At 40.6% G+C, this 20903-nt stretch overlaps 1 protein-coding gene across 3 annotated transcripts; it reads right to left on the bottom strand.

Moving 5' to 3' along the window:
• Positions 1 to 69: 69 nt before the first annotated feature.
• Positions 70 to 19816, bottom strand: mcf2b (MCF.2 cell line derived transforming sequence b). Of its 3 annotated transcripts, XM_026181427.1 has the most exons (27): positions 19477 to 19816; positions 19126 to 19369; positions 17337 to 17471; positions 17091 to 17207; positions 16207 to 16356; positions 15959 to 16083; positions 15714 to 15828; positions 15505 to 15624; positions 13782 to 13973; positions 13192 to 13383; positions 12932 to 13112; positions 12533 to 12621; positions 12120 to 12220; positions 11885 to 11951; positions 11313 to 11428; positions 11135 to 11204; positions 10958 to 11050; positions 10560 to 10652; positions 9000 to 9125; positions 8551 to 8766; positions 8375 to 8467; positions 8206 to 8281; positions 7929 to 7971; positions 4357 to 4529; positions 3662 to 3780; positions 2878 to 2990; positions 70 to 2783 (listed from the first exon to the last, which is right to left on the bottom strand). In XM_026181427.1, exons 2-27 carry the CDS (start codon positions 19174 to 19176, stop codon positions 2702 to 2704), a joined length of 3048 nt encoding a protein of 1015 aa, XP_026037212.1. In that variant the 5' UTR covers positions 19177 to 19369; positions 19477 to 19816; the 3' UTR covers positions 70 to 2701. The 3 variants fall into 3 exon arrangements, with proteins under 3 accessions (XP_026037212.1, XP_026037213.1, XP_026037214.1); XM_026181428.1 differs by having other exon boundaries at positions 4357 to 4454; positions 19126 to 19816; XM_026181429.1 differs by lacking the exons at positions 70 to 2783; positions 2878 to 2990; positions 3662 to 3780 and having other exon boundaries at positions 3787 to 4529; positions 19126 to 19816.
• Between the last annotated feature and the right edge of the window lie 1087 nt (positions 19817 to 20903).

Here is a 20903-nt window from a genome sequence, read left to right on the forward strand (position 1 = left end):
AAAACTAACAAGAGGACTATAGACGTATCGTTCAAGCAAAGGCTATACAAAAGGGACAAATCACATCAGTCAAGCTGAAACAAGTCCAGTGTTTATATTTTCAGAAAATAATTCTATACATAATTAGTATTATTTAAAAAAATACAGTGCAAATAAGCAAAAGCAGCAAACACCAAGTTAAAGCACTGCCACGAAAAACGCTAAAGCCTAACTGAACTAATCCATTAATAACTTCTGATGTTACAGTGCAGCCAGCGCTGGGTGGATTTCAAATCAATTTAAAGTGATGAAATGTTATTTAGTATTGCGTATCAGTGAACATGCTTCATTTGGATGGTCGAGCGCTCACTGTCAAACGATTCAATGCTCCCACTGTGGGTGCTGAATACCGTGAAAATTAATCTTTACTTAGTGTACAAGCTAATGTTGGATTTACTGCTACTACAAGGATTTGATTCAAATATTCTTGCAATAAATTCATTTCTTCACTTGATAGCAGAGTATGAGCGTCTATCTGTCCAAAGCAGTACCACCATTCAGACTAAAACACTGACTAAAATGGTGTTTAACGTCTACAGTTTCTATTTTTAATGTTTATATGGTCACAGTCTGCTGCAGATGTCTAAATAAGCTGCCAGCAACTCAGATAATTACACTACATCAGTCAGAGATGAGCTCTCAGCTCATTTCCAGTTGAGTGGCAGTGTTTTTGTGAGCACTCTGCACACTTCACACACTTTTCTGGGCAGCTGTAAAACAAGGCAGTTCAAAATGCATTTCCATATTCTCAATGAACCCCCTCAAATTTCATATTCACAAATATGCTCAGGTGACAACTCCACATTATTCTTTTTAAAGGCAGTACCACTGAGCATCGTTTCTCATTGCAGGTGGAAATAAAGCTGCAGTCATATGTAGGGTGTAAGATACCCGTGCACAGCAGCAAGCAATCAATCAATATGGTAAAGCTTGACAGTGATAAGGGTTTTAGCTCTAAAAGACTAGATGATGGAAAAGCTACTGAATCAAATGAATAAAAAAAGCATAGCAGAGAATATAACTTTCATTAAAAACTATATTATTACCATAAATAACAGCAACCTAGTCCTAGTGTATAGACTCTTCATAAAAGAGTGAATCACACTGCAACTGAAACTTTCACCAATGCTTTTTTTCAATAAAATACAGGAAATATTTAAACTTGTCATACCAGGAGAGGATCTGTTCGTATCAGTGTTCCTGGACTCCAAAGCACACAGTAGCAAGGATGTAGGATTTAGACCTAATTTAATCTGGTTGTTCAAAGTGCACTGACAGAGGTTTCTTGTTCTTTTAATTGTGATCAGAGATTACAGGAGAAGGACTTTGAGGTCGAGGCCTTTGGTGTCCTGTTATGACCCGGGGCAACATTTTGTGTATTGCATTTGGTCTTCCACAGTTTGGGGTGTCACCACAAGATGATGAATTGATTCACTTTGTCATATACTGTGTCAATAATAACGACTACAAATGTTCTAGTTTTCTAAATTTTTGGCAGATTGTTTATAAAAACTTCAAACTCCCAAACTAACTTTCAACAATGTTTTTATGCCTCTGCCTTTCCTGCTATGACACGTCACTAAAGGGACCGATTATTCTCATTTCCAGCTCCATATGTTTTATTCTTGGAATCTACTTAAGCAGCTTGGTATGATTCAAAGTTCAGAATAATCATTTATCTCATACTAATTACACTAATAGTGCAGTTTCCTGTCCCATCCCTTTAAGCTAGCTCGTTTCTCATTTGCACATCATAAACATCATACCCATTCTCACTGATGTCATTAAGAGCTGAGAGTAAAAGGAGCTGTATGAAACCAAGCATTTGGAGCTATTTGAAGCCTTATCTTTTAGCTTACAGGGATTACTCTGGCCATGCTTAATATGAGTAGCACTGCTGTAACAGGTAATTATTTAAGGAGAGAGAAAAGTAAAGCATAATCGGTCCCTTTTAATTAAGCTAAGTGTAAACAAGGGTATGCAGTAATTTTTTCCCACACTATGAGCACTGAGTGTCAAATTGTCTAGAGCTAGTATGAAAGCTGAAACCTGGAAAACTAAAATGCCATATTTTCATTTTTTTTCTTATTTTGTTTTCTTTTTTTATCACATAAACAAAACTGACAGACATTCAGTGTTCACTTTGGCTGCTAAGAGGCGGCGACGACGTAACCAGGGCATTTCTGCATGACAGTTAGCTTAGCTGTTTGGCACAAGAACAGTAATGATATGTTGGTAGACATGATGTTTCATAAGAAAATAGAAATTATACAGCTTGACGTCTAGAACAAAAGTCCACTCTGAACATATAAATAAAAGCCCCTGTTTAAAGTCTTCAGTCCAAAATAATCTGATGTACTGCTGCCGGAGAAGGCAGAGCAAAGGATGGCTTGTATGTGCTTTCCACTGTTAAAGTCTTCTGAGGTTCTTTCTGGAGGTCACAGTCTTCAGAGGTGAAACTCTCACAGCAGTTTGAGGAGTAAAGTCTGTGGCTGATGTTGTGCTTCATTCTGATTGACAAGCAGATTCAGATGCCCATTTTTTCAGGAAGTTGATGGAATATATAAGTCTGTGTGTGTCTCTACACATGGAAGGATATTCAGGCAAAGTATGAGGAACAAACAGGCACACTTCTTCATTCATCCTCTGTCCTGATTGGCTCTCAGCACGTCTCTCCCAGAATCCTATGCAAGTCCTCGGGTAGGACGCGGCCTTCTTCGCCACGACTTATATTCTTCACTATCCTGCAGTTACACACATCGCAGGAAATCTTTTTAAACATCTCAACATTTGAAAATGGTTGAATGCAAGATTTCTGAAGAATGTCGCCTGTCTTACCACATTCCTGATGAATCCTCATGCAGCAGCTGGATGACATCACCACAGTTAAAGATGATGTCATCAGAGCTGGCCATGGTGCTCTCTACCATCACTCTGTACCTGCCCGCCACCTGGAACAGAGTAAAAACAATTAAAACTGAGGGAACAGTGTATAAAACCCTTTGCCACGTGAATGAATAGACAAGACAAATACATATTTACTCATTTAGGAACTCATAAACCACCACAGGCGCAAAGAGCATCATCGCACAAAGTATCAGTGTACAATAGATGATACGTCAGTCACAGTGTCCTTCATAGTCATATTGGATGGGGGAAAAATATCAAGAAGGCAGGTCTTATCTAATATCAGTCTCCAGTAGGAGGTAATGAAAAGAGGAAGATGAGGAAGACGAGGAAGGAACTGCCAGAAAAGAAAGCTGGAGGATCTTTTTAAAAAACAAAGACATAAGACTTATAGCTCTTATGCTAATGATATTTTGAATTCTGGTGTAAGAAAATGTCAGGCTGGATGCCACCACTCATTTGAGGGAGGTCTACTAGGTTCAGGTAGGACCTTCCACCTGCTGTAGCTGCACAGCTTAATGTTCATAGTTTTCCCTTAAAGAGGCGGTAGGCTTCATGCAAACACAAAGAAACAAACAAAAAATAACAGCTAGAATTTTAAAAGCTTTAGTAAGTCCCTCCCATCAGGCAAGCATATTTATGTTCTCTGCATAACCACATCTCAGTTTCTGTGTGAACTCTGTGCATATCTCATGTGACAGTAACAAAATCTCACCAGTGGGGCAGGCTGATCCTCATCCTCCTCCTCTGAGTCTGATAAAGTGGAGAGGTCTGTAGCACCCCAGTCCTCCAGGCCCTCACAGATTGCCACTGAGTGAGCATTCACAGGCCAACCTACAGATGAAAGACAGCTAAAAGAAGTGAAGTGAAACTGCAGAATTTTTCTGTTTCTTTGTTTTGTAAATGAGAAAATTGAACAGTTAAGTGTTAGTAATGAAATACTCATGGTAAAAAAGAAAGGTCAGTAAGGTCATTTCCAATCTGAAGTCCATCATTCTACACTAAGAAAGGTCATCCACAAGTGGAAAACATGCAATACAGATGCTAAACTTCCCAGTGGACATCCTAGAAAATGTTCACTAAAGTGAGACCATGCAATGCTGAGAGAAGCTGCAGAATACCCATGTTAAATGTTAAAGTTCATGACAGAGCAATTAGAAAAAGGGGAAAACCTCTTATCTCTAAAAAGATGGTAGGGCATGATAAAAAATCAAATACAGCATATCAGCACAAACACCTCAAATTGCAGTTTCAGGGTTAAGGTTACAATTAGGTTATGGTTGGGTTTAGGGTTAAATATTCATTTCTTATGGTTCAGGTAAGTGGCTAGGGACAGCTCCTGTCGATTTGATGTCCTCGCTAAGGTGTAAAAACAAGTGTGTGTGTTTGTATTCCATTTGTCCAACTCACTGCGTCGAGGTGAATGAACCACTGGATCAGAATGGGCGGGGCTAGTGTGTAGCGACTCCTCCCCTCTGGGAATGTGGGAGTGACTTGTTGTAGAGGAGCTGTGAGGAACAGGGAGACACGCTGAGCAGCCTCCCACCGGCACGCTGCCCCACGACACACACATCTCTGATGCACTAAACCACATCACAATGGGAACAAGACCAACGAGCACAACAAACAAAACAACAACGACATCCACGGTGTCACAAAACGAGCTGTTACCTCAAACACAGTCTGTAAATTAACACAACATTCCACTCAGGTTACAGTCACATATATTTCAGCGCCTGATTTCAAAGGATGTTCGAGGTTATCACATGAAAATCATTTATATCATAGATCGCTGCAATATATGGAAATATTATTTCTACAATATTCTACGCAAACACGCATAACAGGCCCTGATTAAAGGGCATTTGCAAATAATTTCCACGTGTGCTTCAACCTGCTTTATGTAGTAGACGGGTGAAGCTTGTCCCATTTAATACAATAACTAGAAAGAACATTAACGCAGTACAATAATAATTGTCCGAATGTTTTAAGCCTTCCCATCTACTAAATAAAGCAAACACTGCAATTACTTACAAATACTGTGAGGCCTACACAATTGTGAGATCCACATATCATTCAAAGAGTGGCAATCCTTACAGTATTTCATCATCCATACTGTATATTAGTAAGAATCCAAAAGTGCTTCAAGACAATGTCTGATCGGGGTTTTACCATGCTCAAATTCTTAAAAGAAATCGCTGGTATCATTTAATGTATGTCAACAACTCCCATGATAAGACCAACACTAACAATGGGTCGTGGGCCTCTTTGAGTTTTGTGTTAAAACATTTTAGTCTGAATTTCTGTTTGGGTTTTTTTTTTTTATCATTCTAGTGCTTAAAGTTTGTTGTACTTTTTAAAACTCTTTAATCCTCATTCCTGTGGTACGATGACTTTTAGTTTTTTGAATTTACAGAATATTCTGCGTACGACTTTTCACCCTCAGTCTGGATCCAGGTAAGGAAATCCTGGATGCAATCACAGAACTGTAGCTAGGGTCCCTTCCTCAGTTCAGAGATGATTTTTCCCTTTTCAGGTAAATGTCCTGCTTGACTGCCGGATCAAACTAGCGTTCCTCCCTGTCCAGGACGTGTACATTCTTATCACTAAAACAAGGGCCAAAGAGATCTGTAGGTGTAAATAGAGTTTTTTCCAGAGGATGCAGCTCTTCTGCTTAATCAGTTTTCCCCGATGTATAACTGAGAGCGATCCTCCTGGCACTTAACAGTGTACACTATATTACTCTGTTTTTACCGGGGGATAGGATCCTTGGTGTGAACCAATTTTGGGTGTAAAGTCTTCTGAGCTTGAAAGCCACAGAGACGTGTTTTGGAAAAAATGCATCAACTGAGACCAAAGAAATCACTCTGATGTGTTATGAAGTGCTTCTCTGACTGAAAACGCAGCAGTACTCACTTTTGTCATTCATGTTGTTCAGTCAAACTCTTCCTCTCTCTGTGTTTAGCATTTGTCTTTTGGGTACTTCCCCGTGGTGATGCTGAGCTTGCTTCATAAGGACCCGGTTTGCTTTATGGTTCTTCCTGTTTTTCTCTGGTACCTTTTGTTTCTCTTTTCAACTTGTGAATTTTGAAATCAGCCATTAAAGCTTGTGTGTAAATTAGTTTTGCATCCTACATTTTGGCCCTCAAATCTACCATCTCATCTGTCTCTGTCAATACCTTCTAACACCCTTTAAAATCTCCTGGTTCCCTATTAAAGATTTCTATAAATGCTCACAAATATGGATTTTAATTTTACATCAAATGTTTAATAATTCTTTATAGCTGTGCAAGTTATTTATTTATTTATTTTTTGAATTATAAATAATGCAACTGTTGTAACCTAGTGCCAGTGATTACAGCACTGCAACAGTATGTGTCATTGATATGTTTAAAAATGTTTCATGAACAGTGGAGGTCCAAGCAAAACCCGGCTGAGACTACAAATAACAACATTAGTTTTGATCTCTTTGTAGAAGCTGCTGACAAAGAGAAAATATACCAGTGTTGATAAATTTCCCATAAACTGAATCTCCATGATCTTGCATATTGTGACACACACAAGGCTCAGCCATTACTTGACCTTACAACATGCTAGCATGCCACCTGTAAACATAAAACTGTTACCTCCAGAACAACTCCACAAACACACACCCACAAACTCCAACACACTGCAAAGCTCCATCACTGACAATACATTGAATAGCTTGCGATCATCAAAGCAACAAGTGCAAGATATTAAAAAGAAAACCGCTCTAAAAGTAGTCTAACTTACAGTTACCTCCTATCCTATCACTTTAATGGTCACCACGGGATCAAGAATGTATCTGACAGAGTCACTTAAAAGAATGTGTTTAAAAGAACGTAATGCACAGCCTCCCTGTTACAGTCAGTAGGACTTTAAAGCATCTAATCAGGGACTGTTGCAGTGAGGTGAATATGCATGAATATGAAGAGGAATCAAAGCCCGGCAGCACAGAAAGAAACTGTAGCAGGCCTAAATTAAGTGAATGGCACTGTCCATGGTGCTGAAAACCAGCAGTTTTAAATATCAGAGCTGAAGACAATGTTGTGCCATCTGCAGGATTTGGCAGTTAAAATCTCAAGGGTAATGACAAAGATGCTGATACATTCACATATGGAGCTACTGCGCACATGCACACTGACTCAGTAACATCAATAAACTGTAAAAAGATTATTATGAGAATTATGATTGTGGCGATGGCGGATATCCTGACTTGTAGGCGGGTGTTATGTGATCGGGAAGTCATTCCAGAAATTGGATTTAAGGGTCAAAACACAATCTTTTTCTTCACAGAATTTATCAAGCTTTAAAAGAATAGAATCGAGTCATCAGACTTGGGCTGACCTGTTCTCACCACACATGAAACATCATAACAAGCTTCTCTGATGCTATATGGGGATGAGGGAATTTTGACATTCTATCCACTGAGTTACTCATACAACCCAGATTCAAAAAAAGTTGGGACACCGTGTAAAATGTACACAATGATTTTCAAATCTTTGTCTCCTGAGCACACAGAGCTTTCTCCAGATTTTGAATCATTTGATGATATAATGTCCTGTAGAGGATGAGATATTCAGTCTTCACAATTCACAAAGGTTGAGGAACATTATTGTGAAATTTGTTTCACAATTTGCAGACAGAGTTTTATGCAGATTGGTGAACCTCTGCCCATCTTTACACGTGAGAAACTCTACCTCTCTAAAGTCCAGCTTTATAGAGACGAGTTGCCATCATGAATGTTAAAATGAGCAAATATTTTTCATGGACCAGTAAAATGCCTCAGCTTGTACCTTTGATATGTTTGCATTTTACACAGCGTCCCAACTTTTGAAAAAAGCTATTGAAAAAAACTGAATCTTTTTGGTTTGTGTGACCTGAATAAAAACATTTCATGATTCTTATGTAAATGTTTTTGCACATCCCTACATCATGTGAGGTCATGCAGAGAGAATCACCTGTCAGAGAGAGGGTTGTCTGAAAGCAGAAGAGAAGCTTCATCTAAGAAGATGAGATGACATAGAGGAATGAGTTAGATGTAGAAGGAATAAAAATCCATAAACAACAGATTAAAGGAAATTACACTGCTAGGAAGGAGCCTAAGGTTTCAACAAAAACCACAAAGCACTAAAAAAAAAAAACAACCATGACTGAACACGAGTCATATAAATGAAATCAGGCTTTTAAAAGAGGAAAAAGAAAAGGTCACAAAGCAACATCAACATTAATTGAAACCTTGTAGTTTTTGCTGGTTGTTGAGAATTTTTCGAATCTCCATCAGCCAGGCAACTTTGACCTCCACCGTGGGAGCCTAATAGAGACACAGAGTGAAAATAACACACTACTAAGACACTGAAAAGTCTTTCCAGTTACACTTAAAATAGAAAAAAAGAGCATCACATACCTGAACTATGTACACCACTTCTCTGCTGCTATACCAGATTTCAAATTTTTTCACATCTCCTTTCACATTTTCCGTGATTCCCACTGCACTCATCTACAGACAGAGAGAAAAACCGTAAATTGGAAACAAAGTGTTTGAGTCGCCTGATAATGTGAGAGAGTTTTTCGTGTTATTACTCTGAGGCACGATTTGAAGCTGTAGAAGGGCGCCCTGTCGTGGTTGTCCTCGTCTCTGCGCTTGCAGAAGAGCAGGGCGTGCTCATAGAGGAAGAGGTGCCTCTGCATGGGTTTGAATCTGGCCAGCTCTTTCATTCGCACCGCTGCCCTTTTATGGCTGATCCACACGCTAAAGCTGCCTTGCATCACGACACGACCCAGATGGCTGAGATCACCCTGTGTCATGGAGACAGACAGATGGATACACTCAAGACTCAAATCTGCAGCTTGCCAGCAAAGTAATATACTGAAGGTTTTTCCACACGCACAATCTATTCTCATCGCAACCAGTAAGAAAGATTTTGTGCTTTGCTCTAATAAGATTAAGTGTGATGAAAGGTCATAAATCTGCGAACCAGTAATGTGATTGTGTGTCTGCTGTTTTATTTGTTGATTTGACTGGCTGGTACCTGATATCCGGTGATGGCTATTTGATGCATGGAGTCATTGACAGACTTCAACAGCTCCAGCATGGAGTCCAGAGCCTCCTGGAGTTCACAGCGGTATCGCTCCTCTGTGCAGTGCTTTAAAAGCTCCTGAACAAGGACAGGCACACAGCATGACATGTCAGTGGATCTTACTTTATCTAATCTGGTCTGCCTTGATGTCTGTCCACTTAAATGGCTTTATGCACATGTAAATCATTGTCAGCCTGTCTGTGACTCTGCAAATTGAATAAATGGATCCAACCTGTTGCTGTCGATTAGTCTCTGTGCCTTTTAAAATTGTGCGTGTCCACAAAAGTCATTTTTATTTGTCTGCATCTCTGTTTCTGTTGAAATAACCTTGTCTCTCTGTGCCAGCGTGATTTTGTCCATGCGTCAATTCAGACAAAAGCAATTACTGTATGGACGGCTCGTCCACATGAGATATTACTGCTATTAAAAAAAAGCACAGCAAAAATAATAATTACCGCTAATAGAAAGAAAAAAAAACAGAGGTCAGGACAAGAACCGCAGGCTCACAGAGCTCAGTCTTCTATCAATACTCCCTCTTGCAGCTCAAAGTTCAACGCACAGACATTTTCAATTATGAAACATGTTTGTTTTCCTGACCTACTTTGCTGTAGCCAATAACATTAGAAGCACTTTTTTTCTGGTGATGAGTTGATACACTTTGCGCTGTATGAGGGTGCTGTTAAATTTTATGGCCTGGATGATGAATGTCTGAGAAGATTTTGGTACATGACTTACCAAGTAATACACAATAACATAGTGGATGAAAGCAAATATTAACGTTTTCACCACCAGAGTATTTATTTGAGCTTCTGAGGGACTCATGAATCAGTAATCATTCAAGATCTCCCTGAATATTTTTGTTCTATGAATACAGATGCACACTGTAAATCATGAGAAAGTTAGGATTTTTTAACACAATTGCATGTTGTAAAAACATTGATTGCTGTAATATTTTGTGACTGGCAGGGGTCGTGCTAAGTTGACGGTAAAAACCCCCAGAAAATAGTGAAAATAGTGAAAGATCATGTATTGCATGTACTGTTCATTTGTAATACAATATCTGATTTTAAGCTTTAGTAGCTATGTTAGTAGCATACTGATCTTTATTAGGTATATGAAAGTTTTTTGTTATCAGCAGTTGTAATTAGAGCTGACCTATACAGAGACCGATATTTGATGAACATCAGTATTATAAAAATCTGCTATTATGATATTTCTCCAGACACACGACACACAAAGTGCGAACAGATTTCTCTGATATTTGTCATATGTATTGATTTACTCATAACACGGTATAAGTGTGTTCCGGTGTCTCGTTTTTATAAATGTCAATAGCAATAAATCAGCAAATAGCTAATATCGAAAATATCGGATACGTCAGTCGGGCTATTAATGAAATTATAAGTCAAAATTTACTTTTCTTTATTATACATTGAAAACAGACTAAGAATTATTCATTTCAGTGAGTGACCTGCATTACTAATAAATTTTTATAGCTCAAATGTAGAAAACCTTGAGCAGCAGCTGGTACTTGGTGAGGCGTTGGACTGGTTTCAAGAGGTAAGAGTCCAGACCTAACTTGTGATCAAGCTTCTTCTGGCACTCCTGCAGAAAGAAAGAACAGGACACAGAGACAGAGAGATCAAAATTAGTGCTGTCAGCGTTAATCTCGTTAAAATGACGTTAACTCCATAACCGCATTAACGCGGATCACCCCGTGCGAGGGGCTGCACAGTGCTAGCGCGTTAACGAGCTAACCGCGCTGACGCTATGCAGCCCTCGCACGGGGCTAGCTGCGTTAACGTCATTTTAATGAGATTAACGCTACAGCACAAAATCCATTCTGAACAAAAACGGTGCCATAACTACAAAGTGAAAGTGAGTGCATCGTGTTAAACGTGTGCAACTACCTGAAAGAACAGCGAATCAGCACACTGTCTCCAGAGCAACTCGGAGCGAGGCTTGTTTTGGCAGTAACGCTCGTACACCTGGAACTTTTCCTTCTGCTCACACACAAATGTACATTTAAACATATTATGTTATATCACACGTAAAGTCCTCGTGTTTTTCATCACATCTTCCCTCACCCTTTTCAGAAAGCAAGCCCCCACGCTCTCTGGTGTCTCCAGGCAACTCTGCAGATCTTGGAGGAAGATCCTGCAAGGAGAAACCAAGAGGAACATAAAAGGAAATTGGATCAGCATGAAAAGACAGAAAGGGACAGGAACAGCTTGTGAGCTCTGTGTGTTTGTGTGTGCGGCTTGCCTGCTGTGGAACTGGTAAATCTCTGGCATGTTGCCGAACAGAACGTCCTTCTGGCTGCGCAAAGCTACAGGAAGAAGATTAGCCACAGAGGGGTCCTCCATTTCTGCCCTGTAACCCTGATAATTGCAGGGGCGAGAGGTAGTCAAGGGAGAGGAGAGATGGTAATGCAAGCCAAAGAAAAGGAGAAAGTTTTAATTAAAAAAGTCAAGAAATACAAAATGACAAAACAAGTCTGGAAACCCTGTCATCTGATGACCACTCCGTGGATACTCTAGCCAAGACTTGTTCTTCTGTGCCCTGGTTAATGTTGACGTTGATGAAGACAAACTAGAAAAGCTAACAAACAACTAAATCATAACCAGGTAATAGCCAGTGGTTTCAAGATTGCCCAAGATTTCAAGATATTCCCTCCTCATGCTGTCAGTGTTACCCAGACTAAAAATTAAATCTAGAAAGCCCCTGTACCTAAAATACTGCCCATTACTATTCTGTATACAGATATGTATATCTATAAAAATTATGAAATATCCAACAAACCAAACAATACCATCAAATGATCTAAACTAACTCACCAGAAGGACGGAGAGCAGTTCATCCACATAGATCCTCTCTGTAGCTATCAGTTCCTTCATAATATGGCTAAAAAGAGTGAACGTAAACATAAACAGACAAAAAAAACAATGTAAAACTACTGTGTAAGCTCTGACACTCGCACAGGAAGAAGCTGAAAGGCTCCTAAACGGATCACACACATACACCTAAAACAACTAGCAACATTAGAGTCACAATTAACATTTAAGACTGTACCGTGTGACCTGCTCTGGGTTGTCCTCTGCCTCTGAATCAGTTTCAGGGTTGGGTCCATATAGACAGCTGCGGTTGCCTTGGTAATCATGCATCACCTCGATCTGACGAAACACATACATATCACGTCAGCTTAAACTTTCCGTGGGAAAGTGAGTAAAAATACGCGTTTTAAACACGTGATAAACAGAGAGTCTGCAGATCTGTTGCCAAAGTTGCCCTTTCTCATAGAGCACACAGCAGTGAGACACACTCCTTCTACTGGAAATATTATTCTGGTGCATGCTGGGAGATTAAAAATTGTTTAATGTCGCATGCCCATTGGGTAATGTCTACTAAGTTCAAGTTTTCTCCTGCAGTGAAAGAGAAAACACACACACACACACGTATATGTGTACATATATATAGACACACACCTTGGGTTGGCTGTTGTTCCTTCTTGCAGCCCTCTTGCCGGGAAGCAGATCAAAGGAGAACTTGGAGTTCAAAACATTAAAGTCTACACCTGTGGAGGATATCGCACATATAAGAAAGAACAAAAAGGAAATGCTGGCAAAAGAGCAACAGCTCAAGACCTTTAGAGCGCAGTCAAGAACAAAGCTTGGTTAAACTGTTGAATGCAAGAGGGACATGGAGGTAGGATAGGGAGATAACTGTGCCCAAGAACATCCTACTCAACAACAGACATGAACCTCTTCAATGCTCAAAATATCTCCTGTGCTTTATCATACTTTCTACTGCAAAACAGGAAGAAACCCCATTAGGATTGAATTGTTGAGTATGTGTTAAGAAGAATGCAATGGAAGATGTTATACCATGTTTGGGGGAGAAAAGGGGTGACTTGCAACGCTGGAAAGTCTGGTCCGGTTCTGGCCGAGGGGCCACCAGCTGTATGGGTCGGACCTGCACGTCCGCCAGCTTCCTCAGACACTGCTCCCTGTTTCTGATCATGCACTGCATTGAGTTCAGCTTCTCTGTCACCATGGAAATCTGGGACTGGACAGACACAGAGCTACTATAGTAAACAACAGTGGTGTCAAATATATGTGTGTTTGTGTCAGCGGTTTCAGGTTACCTGTAGCTGCGGGGTGAGTATGGCTTGAAATTCAAAGCTGAGAGTATCCTGGCTGTTTTTCATGGCTGATGGCGCCCTCTCCTGGTGGCAGCTGAGGTACTGCAATGCTTCCTGAGCTCCTTCTCTGGTTTGGAACTTGTCCACCATCTGGCTGGCCAGTAGATAGGCGCCCTCGTCGCACCAGCGAAGGGCCTGCTCACAAAAGACTGCTAAATACAAGACCGATTCCATGGCAACACTTTGTGCTACAAGAAAGGTGAACGATTGCTAACAGAGCAAATATTTGCTTCAGTCAACAACTGACTTGCAGATGAGAGACTTTTCTTTGTCAAATGTTTCTCTAGGACAGAAGAGCCTAGAGATTTATAGATTTATAGACAACTATAAATAGAGGCATATTTGTGATTTGGGGCTGTATAAATAAAAATGACCTGATTTTCATTAATGGCAAGAGGAAGATTCACAAGTAGATCATTCAATCAAAAATGCACAATCATCAGTGCATTCATTTTGCTGTTTTCATTTAAGTTTGTATGCACACATCTTTGCATTTCTGCACATGTGAGAGAGTGGCCTGTGAACATTTTTACCTCCTCAAGGCAGCCCAGCAGGTCTCGTGTTCGAGTGAGCGAGGCCCTCTTGGTGCGTATGGCGATGGTGATGACATCACAGTAATGTCGCAGCTCATTGCAGCGCTGGATGATGAGCGCCAGGGCGTAGTGGTGGTTTGCAGCCAACTGGTGACCGTGTAGAATCAACACCTGGGCACGAGCCATCTCCTCCTGATTCAAGCAGAGACAGAGGTTTGAGGTTTTAATGACGAAAAGGTCAGACAAGAACGAACCTGAACAACATGCAAACTCCATCAGTACAAATTATAAGAAAAGCCTGCCAAAAGCCATAAATGTGTTATGTTGGCTTTGTTATGTTTTGGTGAGTTTTGTTGTGCATCTAGTTTCTCCTTCCTCCTGTGTTCCCCTGTCTTTGTCAGACTTGGTGTTAGTTTTCATGTCTTAATGTTAATTATTTAGTTTTTAGCTTATTCCTGTTTAACTCTAAAGCAGCGGTCTCCAACCCCCGGGCCTTGGATCGGTACCGGCCCGTGAGTCGTTTGGTACCGGGCCGCGAGAGTTGAGGTTCAGGTGTGAAATGTATGGTTTTCAGGGTTTTTATCGGTTTTCAGCGTTATTTTGTTATCGTTTTTATCGTTTACTCGGTTTTCCTTGGTCTTTTCACGTGTGTTTTGAATAAATTTTCTTTTTTTCGGTACCGGTACTAGTTTTATTTTATTGTATTTATCCGCGACACCTTAAAGGCCGGTCGATGAAAATATTGTCAGGCATAAACCGGTCCGTGGAGCAAAAAAGGTTGGGGACCGCTGCTCTAAAGGTTATCTCCATCATATAATCGTCTCCCCAACCCTCATAGTTTCTAATTGCTGTGGACTGTTTCCACCTGTGTCTCATCATTCTCACCTATATATAGTTATGCTTTTCCCTCCTGTCCTTTTCAAACCATCTATGGCACTCCTGTCTTTCTAAATCTCATTTTTTCATGGTGGACTTTGTCTAGTTTTGAACAGAAATATAAAAGGATTGCATTTTCTTGATTTGTTTGTCTCTGGGTCCTGCATATGGGTCCTCTCTACACCACGCTATGTGTGGAAGAGTAATTAAAATCCCACTTTGACCCGCTCTGTGTGCGGAGGTCTCTTGCTACTAGTTTTCTGCTAGCAGAATGCCTTTGCAAGTGCTTGGAGAGATATGACGTCATATTTGCTGGAGTTCATAGCTGTTTTTTGGCCAGAACACAAATTGCACTTTACCAACACAACATTGAGAGTTCTCATGATGGTTTGAAGAAAGTGCATATAGCTGAAGTTTAGAAGAATCTGTGGGATGCTAGGTTGTGCACCAAAGCGAATTGGTTTTGATAGCCAGTGGCCAGAATAGACTTCATGGGTATATAACCCAGTTACAGATATCACTGAAATGACTCGGCCTGCTGATCTCCCTGCCTCAGGCTTCCTATGTGTCCACATGGAAGGGAAGGTAGATTTGTCTGGTATTGTGTGTTTGCTTGTGTGGGTGATTGCTGCTGCTCTCGCTGCCTGCAGGCATTCAATATATGAGCATTGAAGGGCAGGAGGAATGCTCTCTTTGCCTTTGGGCTTTCCACATATTCTCCTTCAGCAGATTACTGCTGAAGGAGAATAAATCCTATTTTGGATAAACAGATATACATTTTGGCCCACTTGCTAAATTTCTTCAAGTCACATGTGAGATGTTAATTGTGTGTGTGCATGTGTGTCACCTGAGCACGTTTGTCCAGTGTATCCAGGTCTTTAAGTAACTGTTCTGTCTGAACCACTGTGTTCCCCAAAGAGGCAATCTCCTTCTCCTGGGCAGAGAGCCGCTCCAGGACCTCCTCCATCTACACACACGATACCAAATACAAAACAGTGTGACTCTGATCATGAACTACTACGACTTGTGAAAAGACATCGGCACCACTTATCACACCTGCTGGAAACTACTTTCATAGTGTAGCAGCTGGAGGTACTGCTGCAGCTTCAGGTGGTGTTTCTCAAAGAAGCCATCGAATGCCTCCTCCATGTCTCCGAGCTGTGCCAGGAGCCTAAAACACACAGGCTGCATGACACAACTGTCTACTAAAAGAACGATTTAATAACATTAGAAAAGGGTATTAAACTGAGAGTGTGTCTTTCATACTCAAGCCGAGCTTCACTTATCCTCTGATGGTTTACCTCTTAACAGTGTCCATGTCTGCTTGTATTTCCCTCTCCTCCTCTGCATCTCTTTTAGAAGCTTTGACAGTTTCCAGGTTTGACAGCAGGAGGCGTCCTTCTTTCAGCACATTCCTGATATCATCCTAGATCAGTACAAAATTGATGCAAAAAAAAAAAAGAGAGAGAGAATGATTAAGTACAGAAAGTGACAGATACAGTGTGGGTGAGCAGAGAGAGGCAGGAAATGATTGGGAGCAAAACACCACCTTCATCTGTCGGTATCGGTGTGTGTGGGAGTGCAGCAAGAATTCGATGGCGTTAGCCTCATCAGGAAGTTCGGTGTCTGACAGCTCTGATCCGAAGCTCTGGAGCAGCTGGGCAATCTCTTTAACTGTCACTGCAAACGTCTCGATGGACTGCAGGATTACACATTTTCACCCAAACCAAAAAAAGAAGAAGAAAAAAAACACAGAAATAAATTATTTGTATTTCAGTTTTTTGATGGTTCTCAAAATTAGGCATATAAATATGTGGAAAAACTAAGTACACCTAATGATTCAGGAGCTTGTTGAACAACCTTTAGCAGCAATAACTTGAAGTTTTTTATACGACTTTATCAACTCCCACATTTTGGTCCACTCTTTGAGGTTTGCAGGAATTTGTTTTTGCACAGTTCTCTTAAGGTTTCTCTGAGCATTGCAATGTCTGATCTTGGGGTGAATTTGCTAAGACTCATCTCCTTGGAAGAGTGTAGCATAGTGTTTACAACCACTTACATGCTCCTTTTATAAGAGTTGGTTACACTTGCCAATTATCAATTAATCAAGTGCATTTGTTTAGTGGTACGGGAATTGTAGTTAACCTTTTAACTCCAAAGGAAGCACTAAAAGTGTACTTAGTTTGTAACATGACTGTATATGAAAACTTTCTGTTTCACATGAGTATATAATACAAAAGAATTAAACATAAAGTAAAAGATCAAAAATGAAGGCTTAGAATATTTATAAAGACACATTTTTACATTCCCAGAACAAGCTATCATGGCCTGTTAAATTTAGCAGCATAGACAGTTGTCCTGGATACTAACAGAATTAGCATGACAGAAAACATGCCTAGATAAAGTGGATTATCTAGTATCTGAAGTGCGTACTGTTCGGAGGACGACCCAGTCGCTTTGGCAGAACTGCACTTTTGCAGTGAAGTCTGTTGTCAAGTGATTTTCATCAATGTAGCGCAGCAGGTCGCCAACAGAACGCAGCATCACCACCTAGAAAACACAAACGCGAGGCAACCGGCTGTTACCTGACCAGTGTTGCACTGCAGTTGGCATTTTAAAAGGTGACAAAATTAAATATACATGCACAGGAGTGCTCTAGTTTTTAACCCCTTCTCTCACCGGCATCTTTAACAGAAAGTCATCCTGACTGAAGCGAAAGCCCAGGTCGGTGCTCGATGATGGACTCGGCGCAGAGCTTAACAAACTGCTGGGGTTGAGCACCAGGATCAAATGTAGATTGCCTGGAAATGAGGTCTGAAAGAAGAAACGATATCATTCCCTCAATTTATCAGTCATTCAAAGAAATGATTGGTATGTTAAATGTTTGTGAAATAAAGGTAAGCATTATTTAGCACAAGCGATATTTTTCCCATGTTGTTCATGCTGCTGTGGTTATGTGTCCTGCTAAGGGGGCTCACCCCACAGATTGACAACACCAGAATTAAAGAAAAAACTTGCTGCAACATGTCCAAATGCAATATCTAATATGCGAAAAGGCCCTCTTCATGTACAAGCACAGCAGTCAATTTCTGGTAGCTACTTGAGTTGGGCCAATGTAATTAATTACTACTAGGTGGACTAATTGGTTTCTAATGAAGTCTAAAACAGTCTTATTCAGAAATGTGAACAAACTCTAATTCATGGGACAGAAAAAACAACAGCCTAACAATGTGGTAACTGTGGACTGCAGTGTGAGAGGGTTGAAAAAAGTCAGACGAGTCATTCAGAGTCACTGACAGCTGGGTGTTGTTTGTCATGGAGTCTAGCAAAGCTCAACACAGCCTCAGCATCCCTCTGTGTCAATCTGGGGAGTCTTTCAGCCTCTGCAGCACTTCAGAAGGTCTGACGGTCAGCTTCTCTGGCTCACTCTGCTCTATGGTCACTCTTCTCTCTTTTTCACATCACCTGTCCACATCTCTCCTCTCACACCACAGACTGTAAACAGTATCCGCTTTACAAACTCAAAGAATGCCACACCTTCTGTTGCCACTGAAGTATTACTTTTTCCACATGCTGCAAGGTTAGTCATCAAGCATGTTTACTCTTTCTTCATAAGCCTGCCAGTGTTTCCATTTATCCAGTTTCCCTCTCCTGTGTGCAGGCTCAGATAACATGAGGCTGAGGAGTTAATAAAAATGGAGAAGACTTCTATATATAATGTAAGTCTCTTTCAAATCTGAGAAACCTGGAGGGAAGCTTATCTGTGTCTCATGATGCATTATTTTCACTTGCTCATCTACTGATGTGTGCAGTGTAATCTAATACACAAGCAGAACCTCAAGGATGCCTCATTAGGTGTTTTTTTTTTTTTAAAGCGCATTAAAAGCCATCAAGTCTGTTATCAACTATAGCTGTGGAGCTTTTTTTGGACACCAAATACCCAGACTGATACTCTGCGCACACTACAAATGTCCCAGGTAAATAATCACCCAACTGCACACAGTCCCTCTTGATATTTACTAAAACAGCAGCCATGATGGAGGTAACTTGATAGCTGCAGACTTGTAGGCACATCTGCACCAAACAACTGCACAGAGATTTGTGTGAGTGCTTTAAATACACAGGTTTCAAAATGTGTTACATAAAGCTGCACAACTTGATCCCTCTGTGTGTGCAGACTGCAGAGCCAGAGCTGATACAGCCTCTTGTTGTTCTGCACCTGCAACTACAGCCCAAACATTTGTCATTGGCCTGTCCTGGTCCCCGACACAGGCTCTTTAACACTGAACTGCCGTCCAACCGCGACCCCTTTTCTTAGGCGTGTTAAATATGTAATGCGGTGCGAACACATCCCAGCCTCTGTGTCGCAGCACCTAGCAGCCTTAAGAAAAGCTCGTCTATATCTCCGCTGCAGCATCCTCATTCTCGCCACCCCGTTTAAAGCCTCCCACCTCCCGGCGGATCTTACCGCGGCCCGGCGCAGACGGGGGAACCCCCGTAGCGGGTTGGACTCGGCCATGGCTTTTTAGCGCTTCCTTGTTCTGCCCTGTCCTCACTGGTACCCGGAAAGTCCGCAGCGGGACGTGGTGTCGGGGACGAGCAGCCGCAGAGATGGCACGGTAACCTCCACTGCAGTGTCCGGATAGGCAGAGCGGCGCGCACCTCAGCAGATGCACTTCTGCTCTGGACCAGGATGGTGGGGTGTGCTTCACCTGACGTCAAAGCAAAAGGAAGTTGGCCGCTTTACACTTACACAAGTCTACATTATCATCATTATTCCTGTGACCAGACGAAATTAGAATTAAATCACTCGACTTACTGTTCGGAGACTGACAAACTCTGCACAATAATATTATATTTGTATTATAATTTATTAACTTTAAATCTCACATCGCTAACACTGATCGTAAGTCATAAGATACCGGAAGATTATCTATGAAACAGGTGTACAAAAAATAAATAAAAAAATAAATAACATTGAAAGCTGTATGGAAATATGCCACTGGTCTCGCTAGATGGCGCTTGAAACTCAGGATAGGATGAGTCACCTGCGGACCACCTTTTGGCATCAGAAGCACGTGAACATGAGGAAGCAGAGGCATTAGTGAAATCTAGGGGCAGCACAGCTGAAGATAGAGGTGTCACTTTAAGAGGCGTATAACACTGAATTAATGAATGCATGTATGATATTTATTTATTGACATAGTATGAGGGAGGAAAGATTAATTTAATGACAAGTAAAGATGGAAAAATATCCAAATATCGATAGTATTGTTAGGCATCAGTATCTTTGTTTCTATCTTCAAAGTCCAGTATTTATCCTACTGTCCAGTAGGATATATATATATATATATATATATATATATATATATATATATATATATATATATATATATATATATATATATATATATATATATATATATATAATGTCTTAAAAAAATGTTATCTGACTAGTCTTTCTCATGCCACAGCCAACAGGTTAGTCAGTACTTTGGTATTTTTTTATTTACCTATTTATTTAGATATTTGTTTATATATTATTGTATTTGCAGCAAAGGTGTCCGTAAATAAAATCAGCAGAAATCATTTGGCATACAATGAAACTGGCCTTGTGGGGTCCCCGAGGGTGCCGAGCCCCTGGGCAGTTGTTGCTTTGCTTCACAGGTAATTCAACTTTTTTAAAAAGCGTCTTCATCACATAACTCAGAATTAATGGAAAAGCTCCTAAACAGATAAATATATATGTTTTAAATTAGTTTCATTTGCCTAATGTTTTATCTGAGCTCATGTAATGTTGTCTTGTTATGTTTGTTTATACTTCATATCGTGTGCCTTACCTCGTGTCATTTCATTCTGTCCTAGCCCATAAATAATTGATTAAGCTGGATTTGGCCTTTGGCTGATTCCCCCCATCAGACACTCCTCATAATTACTAGTCTGTTTAGTCTGGAGTGTGTGCCTTAAAAAGATTCAGCCACCTCCGTCAGTGCCTTCAGTCAGCTGGTCCCAAAATAAAGCCTCTCAGGAGCACGAGAGGCACCGACTCGGTCTTTATCGATCAGGTGCTGAAACAAGTACACTTGTTTTAGCACCTGTTACACCACACATACTTCTATTTTCAGGCATGTTATTTATGCCTATTCACCTGTGGAACTGTTTCCCAAAATAGGATACATAAGCTTGTATTAGCAGAACAAATGTTCACATAAATAAAATGAATGTAGGCCACTGGAACACTCACGG

Source organism: Astatotilapia calliptera, chromosome 10, assembly GCF_900246225.1.
Source record: "Astatotilapia calliptera chromosome 10, fAstCal1.2, whole genome shotgun sequence".
Taxonomy (NCBI): Eukaryota; Metazoa; Chordata; class Actinopteri; order Cichliformes; family Cichlidae; genus Astatotilapia; species Astatotilapia calliptera.